The 27,886-nt window shown below is 45.0% G+C and overlaps 1 protein-coding gene across 3 annotated transcripts in view; it reads right to left on the reverse strand.

Annotated features, from left to right (window-relative positions):
• Positions 1–27,886, reverse strand: part of IFT43 (intraflagellar transport 43) — a 98,344-nt gene that overhangs the window by 38,599 nt on the left and 31,859 nt on the right. For all 3 annotated transcript variants that reach the window (XM_082451898.1, XM_082451897.1, XM_082451899.1), the window contains exon 3: positions 22,906–22,970. In XM_082451898.1, the coding sequence (XP_082308024.1) occupies positions 22,906–22,970 (65 nt within the window). The remainder of the gene's footprint in view (positions 1–22,905; positions 22,971–27,886) is intronic.

The raw sequence follows: 27,886 nt of genomic DNA on the forward strand, positions 1-27,886 counted from the left end.
CCAGCTGCCAGCGAGGGAGGCCCCCAGGGCCGGGCAGGGCATCACGTGGGGCAGCCTCCTGGGGACTCCCGGGTATGGATGAACCAAGGACACCCTGGCACTGCTAAACATGGCCTCTTGTGCAATGACCACTGTGAAACCAGGAGAAACCTGCACAGCCCCCGGTAACCAGCCGTGGGGACGGTAGATGGGACAAAAAGTAAAATCACCGGCAGACCCACGAGACCAGAAAAAACCTAGATTTTATGAGTGGGGCTCTATCTCCTGTGCATATTTATACCTATGTCTGCCCGGGCTGCGGCCTCTACAATTAAAACTGCTTTCAGTTATTTCTCAGTAAAGGGCTAAAAAGAAAAGGGAAGAGGCAGGTATGATGTTCACAGATGCATTTTATTTTTGAGAGACTGAATCCATCAAAGGAAGAACAAGGAGATCGTTTATGTCGGGAGAATTTTCACCAATGGCTGGCGTCCCTAGTCACTCCCTGCTGGCTTTTAGCCGCTCACTCTGCGAAGCCGCGTGTCCCCCTCAGCAGACTGGCTGGCTCAGGGGACACAACTTTCCCTGAAAGTTTTTTTGTTCACTGAGATTGCTTCATATGATCAACATCTCATTTCTGCGAGAGTCCCGGAGGATTGCAGTAAAGAGAGTTTTATTCTCACAGACTCACTGTTGCACAAATAGCGCAGTGCACGGCCTTTCATGAACTTCAGATAAATGCGTGCAGCTCTCAAGGTTTCAGGATGGCATGGCTGCATAACGAGAGGCACATTCTATTACACTAATTAGCTGTATGACCTTGGGCGGGGGGGGGGGAGGCAAGGTGACATCTGAGGGCTTTTCTAACTCTTAACGATTCTATACCTGAGCCACTCAACCGCCCACCCCTCATCTTCTCCACCTCTAAACCGAAGGGGCCACGCTCCATGACCTCTCAGGTCCCTCCCCAGCTCTGGGAATGACACTGACCCTGCCTCTCCCGATCCTGGCCCCCATCCCCATCTGTTCCCATTAATACCATTTCCTATTCTGACACCTCCCAAGCCACCCCTTTTCCCACAGCTGGTTTATCCAGCCCTAACATTTCAATCCCTGTAATGTGCTGGTTTGGAGATCCCAAAGTCAGCATGGTGGGGGAAACACACCAAAGAGGAAAGGGGAGGAAGGAGGGAGGAGGGAAAGGAAGGGGGCAAAAACCCTTTTCCCTTATTCAGTCATTTCTAGAGACAACAAAGTTAATGCAAACTCTCTTCCTACTAAAGAATTTAAGACATTTTCCTCCTTGGTCCTCCCTTCTCTTTTCTTAGGTGCTGTCAAAACGGGCCACCACTCTCCCAGCTTCATGGAGAACCTCTACCTCCCCTTCACTCTCCTCTCCTAGACAGTTCACCCACTCTTAACCTCCCAGCTGCTTCCTTCCTCCTTACTATGACTCCTTTCTACTTCCTTTCCCTCTAAGCAGTTGGAAAGAGGGTATCTGTTCAGACCTGCTGAGCCTGTGAACCTCCCAAGAGGGCACCTGAGAACTCAGCCCTCTCTTCTCCAGGTCCGGGAGGACTTAAGGCGTGGGCTCAGCTGGCTCTGACTACGGGCTCTGAAGTCAGAGGGTTCAGATCAGAGGGCCACCGTTCACTGGCTCTGTGCTCTGGGGCAAGTCACTTAAACTCCGCAAAACTGGCGATGATACCACATTTTGCTTCACCGGGTTGTTGTTAGAATCAAATAAGTTATTTCACACAGAGCATTTACAAGCACAGCGCTTGGCACACAGGACGTGACGGTGAACAGTCACGGCTGCTGCCATCATTATCATTATTTTCACTCCAGTCTCTACTCCCTGCCCCGCTAATCCTTGCTCAAGATGCTGCCTTTCTCCTCCTCAGTCCTGTAACTGAACCCCCACCCAGAGGTGGGTGCTGGCCAGGTGTGCCCAGCCAGTGCTTCCTACTTTCTGCCTCTAGACCCCTCGTTCCCCTGCTTCGCACATTCTTGCTGCCTCTGGCTGAAACTGCCTGGACCCCTCAGCCGACATGCCCGGCAGCCTACCCTGGAGACGTACCCTCCCCACCTGGCCGCCCATCTACACGCCCCTGCCCCCAAACAAGAACTATTTGGGCCAGCTCACAGAGCCTCTGCGGCAGCTGCCCACAGCCTTCCACGACCACGTTAGCTTAGCCTCCAGGCTTACCCCCCAGCTCTCTCATTGTACACCCCTCTTGTGCTATCCATCTCCTGCCTTTCCCTTTTTCTGCCTCCCGGTTCCCTTCCTTCACTTCAGCCACTTTTGTTTACCCCTGTCTAAAAAGCAACTTTTTCTGGCTTTCAAGTCCTTTCCAAAGGGTTCCTCACATCTGAGAAGCTTCCAGAATTAGGTGAGACTGTTTTTATGTCCCTTAGTACACCTGACCCCCTACATCACACGGCGGTCTCAGCAGGGCAGTCTCGTCCAGTGATTGCTGTAGCTCAGCTGATGGGGTCAACCACAGAAAAAGCAACGTGGTACCTACCCAGAAGTCATGTCCCCTTCCTCTCGATTCAAACCCTGATTTTGCTTGGGACGGCAATGAGCCCAGCTAAAAATATTCCATTCCCTAGCCTCTTGCGCACCGAGGGGTGAGCATACACCATATTTCTGATCAGTGAGAAAGATGCAGCAGTCCCTGGAAAGCATATCCTGGCCCCTCACCTCCAAAAGACAAATTCTTGCTAAGAAAGAGCCCTTCACCTTCACCTCCATATCATCCTCCATTCTTCCTGCCTGGAAAACAGAAGTGAGGCCTGGAGGTACAGCAGCCATCATACAACCACGAGACATGAGCATCATGACAAAGGCCCACATGCTAAGGATGGTGGGCAGGAAGATGGAAAGAGTTCTGTCCCTGCTGTCAAGATGGAGCTGCCACACCAGCCCTGGACCACAGAGCACTGGACCTTCTATTTTCTGAGAGAACCCTCTTCCATTTAGGTCTCTGTTAATGGGATTCTCTGCTGCTTGCAGATGAATACAACCTCACTAATACAGCACAGCTAGTGGCAAATGAGAAGTCATTCTAGTCAAGAAGGAACACATATCCTATGGAAAAACCAACCTAATGTAATCATAATTAGGTAACCTTAATATACAGTCTCATAAGAGAAAGCAACGATTTGAAATGGATACAAGAGGAGAACAATTCCCAGGCAACAACGGATGAGTGACATCACCAAAATCTGCCAGAAAAAAAGGTGTCAAACTCAGGGGAAAAGCTGAGCAGGCCCCTCTACAACTCCATCCAGCCTAGAAAGACAAGAGCTCACTCACTATACAGAGTGGAGCTGAGACAACACTTAAGAGGAGGCCTCTACACTGAGAGAAACGGATGTCATTTTGTATCTGCAAATACCCCAAGATCGTGCCACATCAAAAAAGCATGCAGAAGAGGTGTGATCTTGTGTCTCTTGCACCACTGGTCACACACCTGTCAACATGTCAGTGGCTCCTCGTTCCCAACACTGTAAAGCACACGCTTGGAATTCAAGGCCCTGCATGCGGGCCCTTCTTTACCTTGTCCATCTACTTCCTTTACTTCTCCAGGCAAACCCCGGGATTCAGTCCCCCGCTCTGCGCACTCCAAACACACCAGGGCACATCCATGCCTCCTCCCCTGGCCCCTGTGTCTGGGAGGTCTGCCCCGCCTCAGGGTTTGTCAACTGTTTCATTTCAAGGCCATGATTCATGGACCAAAATGAATAATTTCAAGCAGCCATCCAGAAAGCACAGTTCAGAAGGGCAAACACTCTTTCTGAGTTGTGCGGGGCCTTTGAGACCACTCAGTTCTAACGCTGAAGAGACAGAGCCCAAGGTTGCTGAGCTGGCGGCCCCAGGTGACACTGGATCTCCCCTCCTCTCTCTCCCAGTCAGTGCTCAGTGGAAAGAAATCTTGGGTATACAGGGCTTGAACATCTGGGATTTCCCGGAATCGTGATAGCCTACAGCTGAAAGGGGAACTTTGAGATCATCTAGTTCAAACCCCTCGGGAACCTCAACCCAAAGAGTTCCCATGACCTGTGCCAAGGTCACAGGGCGGGTGGGTGGCAGGGGGACTAGTACACAGGCAGATATCCCGACTCCTAACACGTGCATGGGGAAGGGGTGGCCCTAGAGAAGGAGGGTGAGTGGAGACAGGCTCAGGAATGGCCTCCAGGGCAGTTCACGTGCACCTGGAGCTCCCGGCTCTGGGCTGAGAGCCTCCCGGACAACTCTGCCCTCGGCCTTGGAAGGAATCATGGCCTAAACCCATAACGAGAACTGGCTCCCGAGCTGGCTGCCTGGGAATGGATCCAGTTCTTGGAGGGCACGGCAGGCTTAGAAGGAACAATCATTTCCAATGCCTAATTGAACTTAATGATGAGCCTAATTAGGCCTTTTAACGGCGGGACCAGCATGGCTTTGGCTCGCGTCCCGACAGGCAGGCTGCGTCCTTTACGCTCACCTTCCCCTCAGGTCAGGAGGCCGGCTGCCCGGAGCCAGCTCTGCAGGCAGCTGGCTGGGGAGGCTGAGAGGCCGAGGTCAGGCATTCACCCCCTGCTGCTCTGCCCACAAGGGAACAAGACGGCCCTCAGGAACACCCGCTGAGGCTCTACCCAGTGCAAAGGCACTATGCCAGGGGTCCAGGGCACAAAACAGAAGGTGGCGAGGCGCAAAGAACAGGAACGTGACCCCGCGGTCAGACTCATCTGGGTTCAAATCCTGCTGGCTACTTACTAGCTGTGTGAGCGTGAGCAGGTGAGTTAGCCTTTCTGAACTTGCTTCCTCATCTGTTAGTGGGAATAATAACACTGCCTACCTCATGCGGGTGTTCTGAGGATAAAGTAAGACAACTGTGCTTAGCACAGCACCCGGCACAAAAGCCACATTAAATGGTGTGTGTGTGTGTGTGTGTGTGTGTGTGTGTGTGTGTGTGTGTGTGTGTTTTCCCATCCATACAACAAGAGGGCTGGGCGAGACATGTGGGCTGTCCATACGTGGTTCTGCAGTGTGGCCCCAGAGGACGGAATCTGGATCAGAGGATGGAGCTGCAAATTTCCTAAAGATGAACTGTTAAAGAAACATCGCGGAGCGGGGAGGTTGTGTGTATGTATACATGTATATATGTGTACACACACACATAAATACACACACATATAATCCTCCCTCCATATCCATGGGTTCTGTATCTGTGGATTCAACCAACCACGGATTGAAAATATTTGAAAAAAAACCTCAAAAAGCTAACCTTTAATTTGCCACACTCCAGCAACTCTTTACATAGCATTTACAATGTATTTACAACTATTCACATAGCATTTAAATTGTATTAAGTATCATAAGTAATCCAGACATGATTTAAAGTATACGGGAGGATGTGTGTAGGTTATATGCAAATACCACACCATTTTGAGCATTGACGATTTTTGTATCCAGGGGTGTCCTGGAACCAATCCCCCTTGGATACTGAAGGACAACTACATATATATATTTCTGTTAAGTATATCTATTGTGTAAAAATATATAATATATCTACTGTTGGTAAAAGATACCAATGAGGGACTTCCCTGGTGGCGCAGTGTTAAGAATCCTCCTCCCAATGCAGGGGACACGGGTTCGAGCCCTGGTCCGGGAAGATCCCACATGCCGCGGAGCAACTAAGCCCGTGCGCCACAACTACTGAGCCTGCACTCTAGAGCCGGCGAGCCACAACTACTGAGCCCACGTGCCACAACCACTGAAGCCTGTGCGCCTAGAGCCCATGTTCCGCAACAAGAGAAGCCACCACAATGAGAAACCTGCGCACCATAACGAAGAGTAGCCCCTGCTCACTGCAACTAGAAAAAGCCTGCATGAAGCAACAAAGACCCAAAGCAGCCAAAAATAATAAGTAAATAAATTTATAAAAAAAAATATATCAATGAACTGTTACAAGTAGTTATTTCTAGAGAGATGACTAGGATTGGAGGAGATGGTAGTTTCAGACAAATCTAGCTTCATGTCTTGTTTGAATTTTTATATCATTAAAGTATCTTTGGTTTGCTTGTACAACTAAAACAGACTTTATAAAAAATATAAATGTTTCCACTGAACTCCCCAGCAATAGAGGGGGTTCAGGCAGACCCCAGCCCAGCACTTGTAGAGACACCAGAATTTGACAGGAGATTAGACAGAACCTTCTAGTTTCAAGACCTCTGCACTAAGTGATAATCCAGAAAGACAAAGGAATATTCCATAGGACGCTGTGCTTTTTGGCTGGTGACATTTAAAGGATACTTCTGTGGGCCTGTCAGTTCCCTCCTGACCCTCCTCCTGTACAATCCTATCCCCGGTTCCCAGAAAGAACCAGCTCCAGTCACAGGAAAATTTGCACCTCTACAAAACTAGAAACTGTAAAGGGCTAAAAGTCAAAGCCTTCACAGGACACGCTAAGAACCCATTCTAGAACCACTCCTGGTTTTCAATCACAAAAATAAAACTCAAGCTAGTCAAGAGAAGCTGAAGGCCTGCAGGGAAGCAGGCTCTGGATGAGGTGGGATGGGAGCCCGTACTTTGCAGTCTTTGGCAGCCCTTGTGACAGGTCTCCCCGCAGGCAACTTGGGAGCAGTACTGCTGACTTCAGTCCTAGAAACACAGCTCCTGTGTGCTGTGTAGCCTTGGGCCTCAGCTGTCCTCTCCCTCGTGCACAAGCATAGGCAACAAGTTCATCTCAAGTCACTGCATGTGCCCCTCCCCATCTCCCTGGGCATCTGGTGCTCACCTCTGCTCCAGGTAGGGACTGACCAGGGCCACTCGTCAGGAAGACTGCTCCACTTTTCAGAGTGGGAAGGGAAGTATCCAGATGCTACCCCACATGGGGCTTACGGGAAAAGACTGCTATCGCCTTCAATTGGGAGGCACTTGACAGAATTGCAAGATTCCAATTATTTCATATTTAGTCATTTGCATAAGTAAACTGGTTTTGTGACACTAGACAAGCCATCCAGGGCCCTAAACTGCAATGAATATAATGTAGAACATCACTTTTATCAATCCAAATGTAAATGCATGAAAATGCCTATCCTCCAATCCTCAGGGGAAAAAAGGTTGATGCATGCTTCCTATCTCTTCCCTAGCCTATGGAATCCATATGTACCATATCTGAAGCCTTTATGATACTTTCCAAAGAGTCATGTTATGGCTATTACATGAATAAATACTGCAAGTCTCCTTTTACAGCCTGGGAAAATATCAATATCATACCTATCGTGTGCTCATAATTACTTTCACTGCGATAGGAAATTCTGGAGTACTATGCAGCCCTTAAAAATGAGGCAATTCTTACCATATGACCCAGCAATCCCACTACTGGGCATATAACCAGAGAGAACCATAATTCAAAAAGACACATGTACCCCAATGTTCACTGCAGCACTATTTACAATAGCCAGGTCATGGAAGCACCCTAAACGCCCATCGACAGATGAATGGATAAAGAAGATGTGATACATATATACAATGGAATATTACTCAGCCATAAAAAGGAACGAAATTGGGTCATTTGTAGAGACATGGATGGACCTAGAGACTGTCATACAGAGTGAAGTAAGTCAGAAAGAGAAAAATAAATATCGTATATTAATGCACATATGTGGAATCTAGAAAAATGGTACAAATGAACTGATTTGCAAGGCAGAAACAGAGACACAGATGTAGAGAACAAACGCAAGGACACCAAGGGGAGAAACTGGGAAGGTGGTGGTGGTGGGATGAATTGGGAGATTGGGATTGACATATATACACTAATATGTATAAAATAGATAACTAATAAGAACCTGCTGTATAAAAAATAAATAAAATAAAATTCAAAAATAAATAAATAAATAAATGAGGCAGTTCTACTCTGTATTGAGATTCAGAAAGATCACCAAGAAATACTGTAATATGATAAAAGAAAAATGCAGACTAGATATGCTACCATTTATGCTGGGGGTGGGGAGTAAAAGAATACATTAACTTATAGTTTTTGTAAAGGCATAGACTATCTTTGGGAGGAACTCAAAAAAACTGGTGAACAGTGGCTGCCTCCAAGAAGGGAATCTGGGTGGCTGGGGGGAACAAGAAAGGCAGAGAGAAACTTCCATTTTATATCCCAGCCTTTTTGTGTTTTGAATTCTATACTATGATTTTTAAAAATTTGTTTAAAATAAATAAAAGTAAAAATTCACTAAGAGTTTTAATGTCTCAATAGATGACATGAAGTCATACAATGTCTAAAACATAAGGATTTGTATTGTCTCCACATCCTACTCTTTCTCTTTCACAATCCTCTTCAGGAAATGATTCACCTTTCTCAACTTAGTTACGTTTGAGCTTTAAGGTCAAATAGACCTTACTCCATAAAAAGGCAGAATACCGTCATTACAAAAAGGGGTTCTGTCTGCCAAAGATAGACCTGGGGGCATGTGCTGGTCAAGGGGCAGTGCTCTGTCCACATGTCCACAGAACCAACAAATGCTCACCTTCGCCTCTGCCCGTGCAGGGTGACTTGCAGTTAACACCTTACGGCTGAGGACACTTTGGGGCTGAGTAGGAAAGGACAGCTCAGTTGAGTCCTGCCATCATCTGACCCTTATTCTCATTCCTCCCTACCTAATAGCTACCAACAAGTGTCTGAAGACAGGAAGGGTGTAAGAATCAAATGAGCTCGACAAATCACACACTTTCCCTGTTTCATGGGGTCACTTATTTTTCACTAGTTATTTAAACTGTACACAGTTTTGGTATTATTTATTTTGTCCTCAGATCCTACTGAATGTAAATGATTTACAGTGATAAACAACACAATTAAATTCCAATTTTCTAAAGAAAAAAACCCAAACAAACAAACCAAAAACAACCCTGTGAATTCTCTAAGTTCACTAAAGTAAAAACTTCTCTAGCTCTTCCTCTACCATCTTTCCATCCAGGCTCTGAACATAACTTGAGAGCAAAGCAAGAAATTGCTCTCTGGGGAGCCCACATAGAACAAACAAATGTAAGATGTACATTAAAAAGATATGTTGTTAGATGACATGATACTATACATAGAAAATCCTAAAGATGCCACCAGAAAACTACTAGAGCTAATCAATGAATTTGGTAAAGTAGCAGGATACAAAATTAATGCACAGAAATCTCTTGCATTCCTATACACTAATGATGAAAAATCAGAAAGAGAAATTAAGGAAACACTCCCATTTACCACTGCAACAAAAAGAATAAAATGCCTAGGAATAAACCCACCTAAGGAGACAAAAGACCTGTATGCAGAAAACTATAAAACACTGATGAAAGAAATTAAAGATGATACAAACAGATGGAGAGATATACCATGTTCTTGGATTGGAAGAATCAACATTGTGAAAATGACTATACTACCCAAAGCAATCTACAGATTCAATGCAATCCCTATCAGATTACCAATGGCATTTTTCACAGAATTAGAACAAGAAATTTTATAATTTGTATGGAAACACAAAAGACCCCGAATAACCAAAACAATCTTGAGAAAGAAAAACAGAGCTGGAGGAATCAGGCTCCCTGACTTCGGACTATACTACAAAGCTAGAGTAATCAAGACAGTATGGTACTGGCACAAAAACAGAAATACAGATCAATGGGACAGGATAGAAAGCCCAGAGATAAACCCACACATATATGGTCACCTTATCTTTGACAGAGGAGGCAAGAATATACAATGGAGAAAAGACAGCCTCTTCAATAAGTGGTGATGGGAAAACTGGACAGCTACATGTAAAAGAATGAAATCAGAACACTTCCTAACACCATACACAAAAGTAAACTCAAAATGGATTAAAGACCTAAATGTAGGGCCAGACACTATAAAACTCTTGGGAGGAAAATATAAGCAGAACACTATGACATAAATCACAGCAAGATCCTTCTTGACCCACCTCCTAGAGTAATGGAAGTAAAAACAAAAATAAACAAATGGGACCTAATGAAACTTAAAAGCCTTTGCACAACAAAGGAAACCATAAACAAGACAAAAAGAAACATAAACAAGACAAAACCCTCAGAATGGGAGAAGACATTTGCAAATGAAGCAACTGACAAAGGATTAATCTCCAAAATATACAAGCAGCTCATGCAGTTCAATATCAAAAAACAAACAACCCAATCCAAAAATGGGCGGAAGACCTAAATAGATATTTCTCCAAAGAAGACATACAGATTGCCAACAAACACATGAAAAGATGCTCAACATCGCTAATCATTAGAGAAATGAAAATCAAAACTACAATGACGTATCACCTCACAACGGTCAGATGGCCATCATCAAAAAATCTAGAAATAATAAATGCTGGAGAGGGTGTGGAGAAAAGGGAACCCTCCTGCACTGTTGGTGGGAATGTAAATTGATACAACCATTATGGAGAACAGTATGGAGGTTCCCTAAAAAACTAAAAATAGAACTACCATATGACCCAGCAATCCCACTACTAGGCATATACCCTGAAAAAACCATAATTCAAAAAGATACATGTACCACAATGTTCATTGCAGCACTATTTACAATAGCCAGGACATGGAAGCAACCTAAATGTCCATCGACAGATGAATGGATAAAGAAGATGTGGCACATATATATACAATGGCATATTACTCAGCCATAAAAAGAAACTAAACTGAGTTATTTGTAGTGAGGTGGATGGACCTAGAGTCTGTCATACCCAGTGAAGTAAGTCAGAAAGAGAAAAACAAATGCCGCATGCTGATGCACATATATAGAATCTAAAAAAATGGTACTGATGAACCTAGTGGCAGGGCAAGAATAAAGAGGCAGACGTAGAGAACAGACTTGAGGACACGGGCAAGGAAAGGGGAAGCTGGGACGAAGTGAGAGAGTAGCACTGACACATATACACTACCAAATATAAAACAGATAGCCAGTGGGAAGCTGCTGCATAGCACATGGAGATCAGCTTGGTTCTTTGTGACCACCTAGAGGGGTGGGATAGGGAGGGTGGGAGGGAGGCTCAAGAAGGAGGGGATATGGGGATATATGTATACATATAGCTGTTTCACTTTGTTGTACAGCAGAGACTAACACAACATTGTAAAGCAATTATACTCCAATAAAGATGAAAAAAAAAAAAAGATATGTTGTTGCTTGGCCCTGAAGCCACCTTTTCTGAATCTGTTTTGTCTCGGAAGCCACGTGGAGGAAAAGCACATATGCAGGTGGGAGCAATGATGATAAAGTTGAGACAGAGATTCAAGCAGGGGGCTCTCATGGGCATCTCCAAAAGCCACAGAAACAGGGACATGGTGCCCAAGCCCTGGGCACATTTGTTGGAAATGGATGCACAATAAACTACCTAAGACCTTCCCTTCTCAACCATCTCACATGCAACCGCCTCATCTGATTTCATCCAATACTGGACACTCATCTCTGATGCCTGACCAACCTCGCTGAGAACTAAATAACTGCTCACCCATGATGCCCAGGACCCCTGCCATGTCATACCAATTCTGGGATCTTTGTGGCTCAGGGCAGCATGTGGAAAATAAATTCTCAGTACTTCAACAAAATCGTACATATTGATGAAAATCTGAAGGTCAAGGACTCAGGGATACCTGGTCCCTTTTTAATTACTGGAGCTCTGTAAGAAATGTCCAAAAGTCACTCAATCATCAAATATGTACTGAACACCTATATGTGTCAAGTACTACAGACCGAGAAGCAAACGGTATAGACAAAAATCTCTTGCAAAGTAACTATTTACTGTTAAGTAATGGAAATGCAAAGGTAGCTACAGCTCTCAAATAGTTCAGTAAAAAATAAAAACAAAAAAATAGAGAATGAGCCACATGCAGTGAAACACTCACTGTCAGAAGGATGTTTTGTTGTATTATTCTCAAACTTTTCTATAGGTTTGAAATTTTTCAAAATAAAAAGACTGGAGCGGGCAAAAGGCAGGATTATAGGTATAATAAGTTGTATTTCAGGTAACCAAATAGTTGATGAGAGAAAGTTCCTTATGAAAGAATTTCTGTTAATAAGTGAGAATTAGAAAATCACCACTTGGGCTTCCCTGGTGGTGCAGTGGTTGAGAATCCGCCTGCGGATGCAGGGGACACGGGTTCGAGCCCTGGTCCGGGAAGATCCCACATGCCACAGAGCAATTAAGCCCGTGCGCCACAGCTACTGAGCCTGCACTCTAGAGCCCACAAGCCACAACTACTGAGCCCGCGAGGCACAACTACTGAAGCCAGCGTGCCGAGAGCCCCTGCTCCACACCAAGAGAATCCACCGCAATGAGAAGCACGCGCACCCCAACGAAGAGTAGCCCCCGCTTGCGGCAACTAGAGAAAGCCTTTGCGCAGCAATGAAGACCCTGCGCAGCCCAAAATAAATAAATTAAATAAATTAGTTAAAAAAAATCTTTAAAGAAAAAAAAAAGAAAATCACCACTTGACACCCTTTAATGAAATCATGGCTCTAGGCAACAATCATCAATGGATGCTTCGACCAGCAGGCAGGAGTCTGGTGGGGAACTAACATGGAGGCCACACCCCTGACCCCAAGGATCAATCACAGCCTCACTTAAAGTGGAACCCCGGACACCTGTGCCTATGGATGCGCTGCAGTGGGATGTACACAGCCCCGTCTCCAGAGTACTCCTGCCAAGACCGCGAGTCTGCGTCTAACCCCCAGCTGATCTAGATCGAACCCCCAGCTTCACAGGGAACATGAGCGCCAAAGGAACAAGTTAGAAACCTTAACTAGGAAGCAATAGGCCAAATCCAGAATGTGGGACACTCTACAGGACAAGTTTCTCAAAAAAACCCACAAAAAACCAATGACATGGGAGAAAAAAGAGGTGGGTGTGGGGTAGGGAAGGCTGCAGAATGAAAGAGACTAAAGGTGATTAAATACAGGTGGGGACCTTGATTTGCTCTTTTTATAATCAACTATAAAAAGACATCTTTGAGACAATGGAAGTACTTGAATATGATCTGGCTATCAGATGACATTAAGGAATCATTATTAATTTTGATAGGCATGATAATGGAATGATGGTTAATAAACAAAAACAGTCCCTATCAGTTAACAAAAATTATCTTCGGCAGGAAAGGAAGGAGGGAGGAGGGCAATGACATTTTAATATGTTGTCAAGCTCCTCTACTCATCCTTGGCCTCAAAAAGGATAAAGGATTTTTCACACCCATAGGTACACCTTCTTAAGATGAAATAACTATATACCCTTATATATATCTAACCCAGCACTTCCCCATCTTTTTCAAGACTTGGGGCACTTAAAAATAACAGCTGTATGGAAAACTGGGGTGCACGAATGAGACTGCTGGTGGCTACCGGTGACAGCCTGGAGGCCTTGGCAGCTCTAAGCCTGGCCCCAGCGGTCCAAGGACAGAGCACCCACATCTTGGTACACCTGCACTCACAGTGCAGCACACAGCACATCAGTGGGCAAGCTCTGGTTAACCTACCCTCTGTGACATCTTTCTAAGAAACTGACTTCTATGGAGATGGACAGCCTATAACAGAGCTGCCGTAAAGAGGACAAAACATGTGTCTGCAACTGTGCTTACAGATCTAGGAGCCTGGCAGCTCTGAATTTTTGCCTTTTACACTTTTGTAGCCTAATAAGAATTAACTACTCGTGGCTAACAAGAAGGTAAAGAGACTCTGGTATGACAATGACACAGAGGGAGAGGGCAGAAGCCCTTTAGTATTCTTGGAACATCTATGCCATTAAAAAAAAAAAAAAAAAAAAGCAAGAGGGAAAGAGAGAAGGAGGAGGGAAGGGGGCAACCTCAGAACCAGCACACGGCTGTTCCACCGCCATCTTGATGTCCTTGACACGTGCAGATGGTGTGGAAGTGGCTGGCACCAGAACAGCCCATGAGAAGGAATGCGCGGCCTATGGAGATTTATGTGAGGAGAGTGAGATGGACAAGGTAAAATTGTCAGGAGGAGTTGTTAGAAAGTAAAATATATTGTGACAATTCCACTCCTGCCGTTCATCAATAAACTGACAGATCATTTAGTGTCAATTAGGAGTGATAGATGGACAAGTCCCCATGATCCTGGGCCAAAATTAATGGCTGGGAGGGAGAGGGTGATTGAAAATGACGGCTGACATTGAGAGCAAAGTCCTGAAAGTCCCCGAGGGGCCATTACTTGCCTCATTCCCTTGCAGATCAATGCAGGGACAAACCCCAAAACAGACACTTTGAGACAAAACTTAATCAGACTACCTTTCCTTCCTCTCTTTCCCAAGTCTGGTTGACTCTCGTTCAGCTCTATTCCCCACCGACTACAAGTGCCCCACCTCAGACAACTTCGGAGCCAAGGCCAGCCTGGCTCCAAGATGGAATCTTTGGCAGAGCTATGACTGTGGTGCCAAGAGAGGGGACAGGATCCCAGGCCCCAGGCCATTCCTGAATACAGCCCTTTCCTGTGGCTCAGGGTGAGTATTTGGGTTCCGGCAGCCAAAGGCTCTAGCCAGTGAGGTGGGTGACACATGCCCTGCTCTCTATATTGGGCAGTGTTATGCAAACAAAACAAAGGCATCCCAGAAACTCACATCCCTGGCTGAGGGCTCCTCAGGCAGATCTGTAAACAGCCCGCCTACTTCCCACTGGCAACAATGTAGACCTCTGTGAGCCTCACTTTCCTCCTCCCTCCCTTGTAGAGGGGTACCTACCTTAGAAACTAAAACCTACCCAGTAGAGTTGGTGTACTGCACATATAAGGTGCAGCTATGGACTGAATGTGTGTGGCTCCCCAAATTCATATGCTGAAACCCTAACCCCCAATGCGATGGTGTTTGAAGGTGAGGGCTTTGGGAACAAATTATGGTTAGATGAGGTCATGAGGGTGGAACCCCCATGATGGGATTAGTGCCCTCATAAAATGAGGAAGAGACAGAAGATCTCTCTGTGTGTACACATACCAAGGAAGGCCACGTGAACCCAGCCTCTAGATTTCTAGCCTCCAGAACTGAGAGAAATAAATGCTTGTTGTTTAAACCATCCTTTCTAGAATATTGTTATAGCAGCCTGAACTGGCTGAGACAGGTATCTAGCACAGTACCACTATTATCATCCCAGAAGAATTTAAGGTGAGACAATATTTTTAGTGTGAATTCTCTGCTCTAACCAGACTGACAGTGCGGTTACTGCTCCCCACCCCCCAACACTTATGCCTACACCAATCCTTGAACCAAAATGCTCTCCTCACAATGCTCTTTGCCCATCAGAATTCCTCCAGCTTGACCCCCATCTCCTCCGCAAGGGGCTCCCTGACTACTGCAATTACTCTCCTCTGACGTCACAATACCAGGGTTGGCCACTCCGTTAGTTTCTCACTTATGATGTGCTCCTTTTGCCGATCCTGACTTTTGTGAATGAAAATGCCTCATCTCCCTAATTGGAATCAAAGCTCTTGCAGGGCAGGAAGCACATAGCTTCCCTGGGGCACCTGCAAATAGCAGGAGTTCACGTTTTCCAGCCTTCACGGGGCAGACCCTCAATCCAGCCCAACAATCGCCTCTCTTACCGCTAGTTGGCCCCCTTTCCTCTTTGTTTCGAATCTGTTCTACTTGCCTCCAGATGCCAGTTCTCCTTTGCTCCAATAAGCTCAACACTGTTTGCCTTCCCACTTTGAAAAAAGAAGAAAAAAAAAAAAAAAACGCAGGCCAATTCAAAATGGCCTCTTCCCCCAATTCCCTACTCCCCTCAGCCTTTTTTTATAACTTGCCAGCCTTTCCAAGCTCCCTCCTGTCCTGGAGGAAAAATGTCCCTGCCTCTTCCCGTCCAAGGTTAATTAGTCTCTCTCGGAAGGTCTTACCCTATGTCTCCAGGATCCTACTCCTTCACACCCCCCTATTTCATGTGTAATCACTCTTTCCCCAGGTATCACACACACGAGTCTCAACACAGACTCCCCCTTCCAAATACTGCCCCACCTCTTTCCTTTCCCTCTCAGAGTAGGAGCCTGTACCACTATCCCCATTTTCTCACTTCCACCTTCCTCTTCAACCCACTGTAATCGGCTTTTGCCCCAACACAAATCACTGTAATCACTTCCTCAAAGGCCCCTAGTAACCTCCAAACAACCAAATCCAAGGTTCTGTCCTTGTCTTCTATTTGTACATATGGCTCAAATTGTAACTGCTTTTTGACCTCTCTTCTAGACTCCCACACCGTGGAGACGATCTGTATGGACCGCCACCGCCCCCAAGTCAGGTCTCTCCTCCTGCCTTCTCCACCTGACGGCACCACTACCCAACCAGTCCCCGAAGCCAGGCACCTTGCAGTGGACCTTCAACTCCACCCTCTGCCCTGCATCCAACTAATGGCACTTCTATTAACTCTACCCCCAAAATGTCTCCAAATCTCTCCTGTCCATGCTCACACACACTGCCCCAGTTCAGGCTCTTATCACCCTTCACACAGAGCATCACCTCCCCAACAGGTCTCCCAGCCTTCCAGAGCTCCACGTGCCACACCGACACAGTAAGTGACCAACCAAACTACTGATCTCATCATTCATGTGTTCAGTAAATAGTCACTGAGTGCTCATCATGGCCTGGCACTGTCTGAGGTACGGGGGGTATGTGAACAAGGCTGCGTCTCCTCTCACGGAGCTTACAGGAGAGTAGAGAGAAAAAGACAATACGTGTATGTGCACACGTGTGTGTATGGATATATGTAAGGTGGTGAAACCTACAGCAGGAGATGGGGAACACGGACTGATGAGGGGTGCTACTCTATATAAAGTGAGGTCAGGTGGAGGCTGGGAAGCCATGGTAAAGACTGGGGGTTTACTTTGGGGTGGGGGGGTAATGCCCCTGGAGGGTTCTGAGCAGACAAACGTGAAATGACCTGACCTATGTTATAAAGAGGTCACTCTGGCTCTTGCAGATAAGACTAAGGGAGGCACGGGTGAAGGGGGAGGCCAGTCAGGAAAGCCTGGCCTGCGTCAGCACCAGGAACGACGCTGGCTGTAGCACTGGCCGTGCGGACGACAGGTGTGTTTCAACTGTAGACTGAACAGGTTTGCTGACAGACTGAACCTGAGTGGACATGGAGGAGTCCAGGACGACCCCAAAGTTCAGCGTCTGAGTGACAGGGAAGGTGGAGCCCATTTATGGAGACCTGAGGGGCCTTGGGGAGGTGCAGATGAGGGGACGGGGTGGAAGGGGTGGAAATGAAGAGGACCGATTTGGACGTGTTAGGACTGAGTTGCACATTCAGGTGGAAAGGTCATGTGGACAGCTAGATGCTCAGGGGAGGGACTGGGCTGGAGATACAAACTCTGGGGTTATCAGTGTACAGGTGATAGGAGAACGCCCGAGAAGGGATGGAGAGCATGCCGAGAGTGAGCGTCGATAGAGGAGAGGCGGCTGGAGGGTGAGCCCTGGGCATGCCGACAGACACTGAGGGCTCAGGGCCAGGCGGCAGCCCGAGGAGCCAAGCAAGGGGATCCCTTGAAAAGTAACACCGGAAATGGAAGAGCACTTCCCTCCCAGGGAAAATGGATCTGATCTGGAAAAATCTTTAATATATTCGTCGAGGAATTAACACTTGAGATTCTCTTTTTTTTCTCTAAGAAGCAGATATAGGATTTGACTCATTTCCATATTTCAAAATAAATTCCAGATAATACAAACACTAGAATCCCCTAATAACTTAGAAAAATGGGGCTCCTCTATTAGCCTCTCACTAGCATATTTCAAAGTCACCTTCTTCTTAGTTAACACGAAAAAGCAGTGTTATGTTCACCAAAGGAACAGTGTGGCACTTAAATAGCATATGGCATATATGGCATATAAATAGACAGAAAGACCACCAGAACAGAATAACGAGTCCAAAAGCAGACCCAAGTACATACAAAGATACAGACTATGGCAAAGGTGGCTTCTAAATTCACTGGAGAAAGATGGATTTTCAAATAAATGGTGCTGGGACAACAGTCATTTAGAAAAAAGATAAAACTAGATCTGCACCTCATACCATACACTGGAATTAATTCCACATGGATCAGAGATCTAAATTTTAAAATGTACATTTACGTACCAATGTTTTCTTAGGTCTGTCTTCCAAGGCAATAGAAATAAAAACGAAAATAAACAAATGGGACCTAATCAAACTTACAAGCTTTTGCACAGCAGAGGAAACCATAAACAAAATGAAAAGACAACCTACAGAATGGGAGAAAATATTTGCAAATGATGCAACCAACAGGGCTTAATTTCCAAAATATACAAACAGCTCATACAACTTGACAATGAAAAAAAAACAAACAACCCAATCGAAAAATGGGCAGAAGACCTAAAGAGACATTTCTGCAAAGAAGAAATACAGATGGCCAATAGGTACATGAAAAGATGCTCAACATTGCTAATTATTAGAGAAATGCAAATCAGAACTACAATGAGGTATCACCTCACACTGGTCAGAATGGCCATCATTAAAAAGTCTACAAATCACAAATGCTGGAGAGGGTGTGGAGAAAAGGGAACCCTCCTACACTGTTGGTGGGAATGTAAGTTGGTGCAGCCACTGTGGAAAACAGTGTGGAGGTTCCTCAGAAAACTAAAAATAGAACTATCATATGATCCAGCAATCCCACTCCTGGGTATACATCCAGACAGAACTCTAATTCAAAAAGATACAGGCACCCCTGTGTTCCTAGCAGCACTATGCACAATAGCCATGACATGGAAACAACCTAAATGTCCATCAACAGATGAATGGATAAAGAAGATGTGGCACATATACACAATGGAATACTACTAGCCATAAAAAAAGAATGAAATAATGTCATTTGCAGCAACATGGATGTAACTAGAGATTATCATACTAAGCGAAGTCAGAAAGAGAAAGACAAATACCATATGATATCACTTATATGTGGAATCTAAAATACGACACAAATGAAGCTATCTAGGAAACAGAAACAGAATCAGGGCCATAGACAACAGACTGGTGGTTGCCAACGGGGAGGGGGTGGGGGAGGGGAGGACTGGGAGTGTGAGAATAGCAGATGCCAGCTGGTATATATAGGATGGATAAACAACAAGGTCCTACTTCATAGCACAGGGAACTATATTCAATATCCTGTGATAAACCATAATGGATAAGAATTTGAAAAAGAATGCATGTATGTATAACCGAGTCACTTTGCTGTACAGAAGTAATTAACACAACATTGTAAATCAACTCTACTTCAACAAAAAATAAATAAATAAATAAATAAATAAAATGTAGACTTAGAGTGTGGTTGTGTTCCAATAAAACATGATATATAGGGCTTCCCTGGTGGCGCAGTGGTTAAGAATCTGCCTGCCAATGCAGGGGACACGGGTTCGAGCCCTGGTCTGGGAAGATCCCACATGCCTTGGAGCAACTAAGCCCGGGAGCCACAACTACTGAGCCTGTGCGTCTGGAGCCTGTGCTCCGCAACAAGAGAGGCCGCGACAGTGAGAGGCCAGTGCACCGCAATGAAGAGTGGCCCCCGCTCGCCGCAACTGGAGAAAGCCTGCACACAGAAATGAAGACCCAACACAACAGCCAAAAATAAATAAATAAATTAATTAATTAATTAAAAAAAAACATGATATATAAAAACAGGTGGCTGTGCACTTATAGTCACCTGATCTATGACAAAGGAGGCGAGAGTATACAATGGAGAAAAGACAATCTCTTCAACAAGTGGTGCTGGGAGAGCTGGACAGCTACATGTAAAAGAATGAAATTACAACATTCTCTAATACCATACACAAAAATAAACTCAAAATGGATTAAAGAGGGCTTCCCTGGTGGCGCAGTGGTTGAGAATCTGCCTGTTAATGCAGGGGACACAGGTTCGAGCCCTGGTCTGGGAAGATCCCACATGCCACGGAGCAGCTGGGCCCATGAGCCACAACTACTGAGCCTGCGCGTCTGGAGCCTGTGCCCCGCAACGGGAGGGGCCGCGATAGTGAAAGGCCCGCGCACCGCGATGAAGAGCGGTCCCCGCACCGCGATGAAGAGCGGTCCCCGCACCACGATGAAGAGTGGCCCCCGCTTGCCGCAACTAGAGAAAGCCCTCGCACGAACCGAAGACCCAACACAGCCAAAAATAAATAATAAATAAATAAATAAAGTAGCTATAAAATTAAAAAAAAAAAAAAAAGAACTATGGTCTCTTGCAGCAAAATTTGGATTTTAAAAAAAAAAAAAAATGGATTAAAGACCTAAATGTGAGACCAGATAATATAAAACAACTTGAGGAAAACATAGGCAGAATACTCTTTGACATAAATTGCAGCAACATTTTTTTTGGATCCTCTCCTAAAGTAAACGAAATAAAAGTAAAAATAAACAAATGGGACCTAATTAAACTTAAAAGCTTTTGCACAGCAAAGGAAACCATCAACAAAATGAAAAGACAACCTTCTGAATGGGAGAAAATATTTGCAAACGATATGACCAATAAGGGGTTAATATCCAACATATATAAACAGCTCACACAACTCAATATCAAAAAAAAACAAACAACTTGATTAAAAAATGGGCGGAAGAACTGAATAGACATTTTTCCAAAGAGGAAATGCAGATAGCCACCAGGCACATGAAAAGATGTTCAACATCACTAACCATCAGGGAAATGCAAATCAAAACCACAATGAGATATCACCTTACACCTGTCAGAATGGCTATCATCAAAAAGAACACAAATAACAAATGTTAGCAAGGATGTGGAGAAAGGGACCCCTTATACACTGTTGGTGGGAATATCAATTGATGCAGCCACTGTGGAAAACAGTATGGAGGTTTCTCAGAAAACTAAAAATAGAACTACCATATGACCCAGCAATGACACTCCTGGGTATATATCCAAAACAAACAAAACAAAACAAAACAAAAACACTAATTTGAAAAGATACAAGTACCCCAATTTTTATAGCAGCATTATTTACAATTGCTAAGATATGGAAGCAACCTAAACGTTCATCAACAGGTGAATGGATTAAGAAGTGGTGTATAGACACACAAAGGAATAGTACTTAGCCATTAAAAAAAAGAACAAAATATTGCCATTTGTAGCAACATAGATGGACTTGGAGGGCATTATGCTAAGTGAAATAAGTCAGACAGAGAAAGACAAATACTGTATGATATCACTTATATGTGGAATCTAAAAAATACAAGAAACTAGTGAATATAACAAAAAAGAAGCAGACTCACAGAGAACAAACTAGTGGTTACCAGTGGGGAATGAGGGTGGGGAGGGGCAATATAGGGTGAGGGAGTGGGAGGTAAAACTATTGGGTGTAAGACAGCCTCAAGGACGTACTGTACAATAAGGAGAATAGAGCCAATATTCTGTAGTAACTATAAATGGAAAGTAACCTTTAAAAATTGTATAAAAGCAGGTGGCTGGCCTGTGGGCCACAGTTTGCTGAATCTTAACATATAGAAACAAATAAGGATACATTTTAAATTTATATATACATGTTTATTTTTTGCAAAAAGAAGTACAGGAAGGATAAAACAGAAACTAATAAAGAAGTTATCCATGGGAGATGGAGGGAATGAGGTGGAAAGAATACGGATGGGAGTGAGATTTCTCTGAGTATATCTTTCTATACCATTCTGATACAATAAAAAGTAAACAATATCACCAGTTCTTGCCAAAAACATTTAACTTGAATCTAATCATGAGGAATCAATCAGAGGAATCTAGAATGTGAGACACTCTACAAGACAACTGACCTGGATTCCTCAAAAAAGTCAATGTACTGGGTGGAGGTGTAGTAGGGCGAAGGGGAGCTGGAATTATTATAGAGACTAAAAGAGCATAAAAAGAGACAGAACTACCAACACAATGTGTGAACTCTGATCGGATCCTGGAACTCCAAAAGAGATTTTGGGGACAACTGGGGAAATTTAAATATAGACTATATTTTAAATATTATTAAATCATTATGAAATTTTTTAGATGTGATCATTAAAAGAATGTCCTTAATCTTCAGAGATGCATGTTGGAGTATTAAGAGGTGAAATATCATGATGACTGCAGTTTATTTTCAGATGATTCAGGGGAGGAAAAAAGTGTGTGTACACGTGTGTGTGTGTGTGTGTGTGTGTTTAGAGGTGGGGAGTGGAAGGGGGGAGGAAGGGGGGAAAACTGGAAAAAAAATATTTTTGATAGTGCCATTTTGAAGGCAACAACTGCTGAAGGAAATTCTGAACAAGGGTAATGTCTCTTCTTTGAGAAAAAGAAATTCCTTTCCTGAGTTTATCGTTGGCCATCCCACTGGTGCAGTAAACATATATACATACATACATGTATATTGGTTTACCTTTCGTCTGAGACTTACTACAAGGGATTAAAGACCAAAATGATTTGTAATCCAGCAGTAACTAACAGGCAAGTCCATTCTGTTTAGAAAGTAACTTTAAGAAAAACACAGAATGTTAGAATATGGAGGAACTTTGAAAACATTATGCCAAGTGAAAGAAGCCAGTCATAAAGGACCACATAACATATGATTCCATTTACATGAAATGTCCAGAACAGGCAAATCAGAGAGACAGAAAACAGGCTGGTGGTTGCCTAGGGCTGGGGAGGTTGCAGGGGGACACAGGCAGTGACTGCTAATGGGTATGGCGTTTCTTTAGGGGGTAATAAAAATGTTCTAAAAGTGATTGTGGTGATGATAGTACAACTCTGAAAATATACTAAGAACAGCTGAATTGTACGTTTCAAAGGGGTGAATTGTAAGGTACATGAATTACATCTCAGTAAAGCGGTTATAAAAAATAAAAGAACAACACAGGAGCACAGTGTCCCCTGCCCCCCCAACCCCACCCTGTGACCTGCCAGCACTCACCTGGAAGCCTTCACAGAGTCATCTGCCCAGCCTCCTTGCCGGCGGGGTGGCTTGGGAGGGGGAGCCTGCAAGGGAAAAGAAGTCAACAAAACAGTTACTCAAGACCAGTGTTCAAACAAACAGGCGCTGAGGTTAAGGTAACCTAAACCAACCTTCTGAAACCTTCGAATGCAAATACAATACTATGAAACCTGGGTGCTTTCGTACCCTTCTGGAGGACAATCTGGCAACGTCTACTGAAAGCCTTAGAAATGCTCACACTTTTTGAGCCAGCAATTCTAACCCCAGGAATTTATCCCAAGGAAATAATCAGAGAGAAACATAATGTCATTTTTGAATATAATGAATAACTGGACGTCAATAAGGAATTTAAGTAAATCACGGAATACACATGTGAAAATACTATGCAATAATAAAAAACTGTATTAAAAAGGAATTAATGATATGAGAAAGTTCAATATGTGTTAACTTTTTAAAACATGTTCAAAATAGTAGGTATGTGCTTCTAATTTTGTGAAAAGATCACTAATACAGAACATCTAGTGTTAATTAGCTATCAGTACACGAACGAGAGGGGATCCAGTGTAAGAATCATGGCAATTTCTTTTTCCTTCTTTATGCTGTCATTTTCCAATTCTTTTTTACCATCAATTTATATCACTTTTATAAAAAGAAAAGTAATAAAATAAAAATATATAAGAGAGGCTTGCTTCAAAGACACAAACTCAAGTGGTGGGTTAAAAAGCTACTCAAGTTATTTGGGCAGGAAGCATTCACCTGCAATAGATACACCCACAAACCCAAGTGCAGGAATTCTTGTAACTATTTCTGATTTTGTGAGCTGCACAGTCTCTGTTGCAGCTATTCAACTCTGATGCTGCAGGGCAATCAAACCACAGACAAGAAGTAAACACCTGGGTGTAATGTGTTCCAATAAAACTTCACAAAAACAAGCAGTGGGCCAAATTTGGTGGGAAGTATTCTGCAGACTCCTGGGCTAAAATCACTGCAATGCCCTTTCAATCTGTTGCTAAAAACCTAACTTGCAGGGACTTCACTGTGGCACAGTGGCTAAGAATCCACCTGCCAATGCAGGGGACACGGGTTTGAGCCCTGGTCCAGGAAGATCTCACATGCCGCGGAGCAACTAAGCCCGTGCACCAAAACTACTGAGCCTACGCTCTAGAGCCCACGAGCCACAACTACTGAGCCCATGTGCCACAACTACTGAAGCCCGTGCGCCTAGAGCCTGTGCTCTGCAACAAGAGAAGCCACCGCAATGAAAAGCCCGCCTGTCGCAACGAAGAGTAGCCCCCGCTCACCGCAACTAGAGAAAGCCCGCGCAGAGCAATGAAGACCCAACGCAGCCAAAAATAAAGAAATAAAATAAATTTAAAAATAAATAAATTTTAAAAAACCTAACTTGCAGCTTTTTAAGAAAACATTCCCTCAATATGGCAAAATACCTTTTAACTTTTGATATTTTTATTTTACACCAAGATGTGTTTCCTTTCCTGCTTCTCTGGTAGCACCCCAGCCTGCCAAGGACATGTTCCATCTAGAGACGGAGCCTTTCTGCGGGATGAGGCAGAACCTGTTGGAAAGGCCTGATGGAGGAGAAGGCAAGTCCTGGAAAGCCTGCATCCAACTTAGCTCCTGGGAAACCTAAGTAGTACTTTAGAGAAAACAAAGTTGAGTAATGAGGTTCTGTACTCTCAGAAGCAACACAAATGTAGAAGTAGAAAACGCACTATTGCTTGTCTCTCTCGGGGCGGAACCCAAAGAAGATGAACGAAGAGATCCCCACCATCAATTCCCAGTCCACACATCCTTTTTTGGTGTCCCTGCCACACACAATCACCGGTCCCCAGGCTGGATGGAGAAGCCTTCCATCCCAGGACCCCTCTTCCCTTAGACACAGGTGACTGAACCAGGGCTGCACCAGTCAGAGCCAGTCAGAACCAATCAAGTTCTCTGTCCCAGGAATCTGGAACTGAAGCTCAGAGGTTAGGCTGCTCAGACACCACTGGTTGTTGGAACTATAAGGACCAGCTGGAATCAGAATAAGCCCAAAATCCCACAAGCCAAAGTGGCGTATAAGCAGAGACCAAGAACGTTGTCTTGTTCAGCTCTTACCATGTGGAAGGCATTGCAAATGTTAAAGAGATTGGAACTGAACCATATCAGGACCCTCCAGGAGGTTTTAAACCAATCTGGCCCACAGCTTTCTTCGCTATGCTTTTGCAGATAACACCCCACTTTCCTTTACCCAAGGGTAGGACCATCTTGTGACAATGTGCATTCCTGAATTCGGAGGTCACAAACTAGGAACTGCATGTTTGGTTTGGCCATACAGTGGTTTTTGTCTGTTTTTAAATTTAAACTACCATTTTAAAAATTGTAAGATTTCCACACAAAACAGGAGTCTCCGGCTTCCCTCGGAAAACTGGAAACTCTAGCAATGCTGGGGCTGAGGAGCAGCCGCCCTCTGGTGACTGGACACGTGAATTCCAGTTCGCCACGGTCCCCACCCGCTCTGTCTCCTTCCTGCTGAGGTCAAGTGCCAGCTGACATCTATTACCATGGCGGCTGTGCTGTTGTTTCTCTTCCAGTACAGAATTCTCTCTCGGTTCCCAGGCCTACTGGAAGTGGGAAAATGAAAGCTATGTCAGGTGTTTCGACAAATATGGGAACAAGAGTATTTCTTGGGTGGAAGTGGGATCTTTTCTTACCACATCAGTGTACACACTGCAGGTACACCTGCGTCTAACCCCTAGTCCCACTTCACTCACCCAGGTGCCCTGCCTAGCCCCTGTGGCATCTAGGTGTGTGGCCCTGGAACTAGCTTCTCAGAGCTGGGATCCCCTGCTGTCTTCTCTTTGCTCTGGGTGTTGGACAGAATAAACCCACGTGAAATTCGTGGTGCCATGGTGTCAGGAGGCCCAGGCCTATTTGGCACTTTTCCACTGATAGTCCACAAGAAGAAGGGAAGGGGCCTGGTGGCCTTGGCAAGGTTCCTCAACCTGTGTGTCCTGACCCCACCTCTACTTTCTGCCATGGGGTGCAGGTGACAAGGGGGACAGGAGGGGACTTCCCTGGTGGCACGGTGGTTAAGAATCCGCCTGCCAATGCAGGGGACATGGGTTCAATCCTTGGTCCAGGAAGATCCCACATGCTAAGGAGCAACTAAGCCCGTGCGCCACAACCACTGAGCCTGCGCTCTAGAGCCCGTGAGCCACAACTACTGAGCCCACGTGCCACAACTACTGAAGCCCGCGCGCCTAGAGCCCATGCTCCACAACAAGAGAAACCACTGCAATGAGAAGCCCGCGAACCACATCGAAAAGTAGCCCCCACTTGCCACAACTAGAGAAAGCCCGTGCGCAGCAACGAAGACCCAACGCAGCCAAAAAAAAAAAAAAAAGGTGGTGGGAGACAGGAGGAGCAGGGACTGAACTGGGGAGGGGTTGTGAAAGATTAGGCATCATGGAAAAGGAGCATAAGTGACATAAATTTAGGTCAAAACGCACTCCTTTGAGTAACCACTGAGCTGTTGAGGGATTAAATTAGTGACTATATGGTAAATGCTCAGAGCAGTGCCTGGCACATAATAAGTACTATATCTTTACTGTTAGCAGCAGCACTAATGTCAATATTTGAAAGGTTAGGCCACGTGTAACAACATATACTGTACCATTTGGAAAAGAGGGAGAATAAAAAGACTCCTCTGAGCCTGGCCTGAGCTGTCATTTTGACTACTGATGCATCATATGGTTAATAAAGTTCCCTGAGATTCCAAAACCCCAAATGATCTGCTTTCTCTTCTTTAACCACAAACCCCAGAAAGTCACAGCTATTGGGAGGATGAGTGAGAATCCTTTCTGCCCAGACGTAACACAAAGACACTTCTTTTCTCATCTTCTTTCCACTCCGAAACAGTGCCAGCTGCTAAATTAGGAGAGCAGCTTCAAAACAGAAAGACCACCACACGAGAGTCACTCCGCTGCAGCCAGAAGAATTTAACAACTAGTCCCCAAATCAAAGGGGCTTTTGCACTAATAACTGAAAACTTCAGCAGTTGACCTAATGTTGTAAAAACCATATAGGCTGCTTTTCCTTGAGATCACCTGGGAGAGGAAGAGTTACAAAGTACTTCTCTGCACCAAATGGGGTAGGGTTAGAGTGGCCTTCCCTGCTCCCCACTGGGAGTCCTGGCCAACCTCAGAGAGAGCACTGAGGCGGCTGGGAGATGGGGGGCAGGCAGAACTCAGCTCTCTGCAAGGTAGGGCTTGTGTGTTTAGCGGGAGATGTCTCTCCTGATGGGGAATCCGTATGGTCATGACTTAGTACTCGGAGTCCAAGGAAAAGAAATTCTTTTTTTTATATATAAATACTCCCTACTATGAGTCTTGTTACGGCCACACACAAATACCCTGTCTCCATGAGACAGACGTAATTAACCACTATTACCAAGTGACAAAGGCTCCTCCCCAGAATTCAACTTTGTTCCTGTGTGGGGAGCAGAGCGCTGTCTTATACGCATCAGGTGAGTTAGAAAAAGCAGAAGACGTCATCCTTGTCCTCAAATGATACCCCGGGTCCAATGAGGCTGGAAAGAGGCAGAATTCAGGGTGTATCAGGTCTGTATGAAATCTATGTGATGGACATTGGGCTTAATCTGAAACTGCCAAGGCCACACTGGAGCGGGGAGGTAGGTATGAGGGATGGAGGAACTGACAGGCCTTCCAGCGAGAGGCTGCATCAGGGTCCAAAGGTGAAGCTGAGGAGGAACCCCTCAGCCCTGGGGCAGTTCCACTAAATTTTGCAGTTTAATCGTCACCTTTGGTGGTTTCTATTGGGCCACACTCTCCTGGGGCATCATTCAGACAGCGCTCTGACAAGCGTGCATACGTTTGCAAGGCCGGACTGAAGGCTACACAGAATCGTACCAGCGTGGGAAGTGCTGAGGACAAGGAGGCTG

Source organism: Balaenoptera physalus (genome assembly GCF_965194825.1).
Source record: "Balaenoptera physalus genome assembly, chromosome: 2".
Lineage (NCBI taxonomy): Eukaryota > Metazoa > Chordata > Mammalia > Artiodactyla > Balaenopteridae > Balaenoptera > Balaenoptera physalus.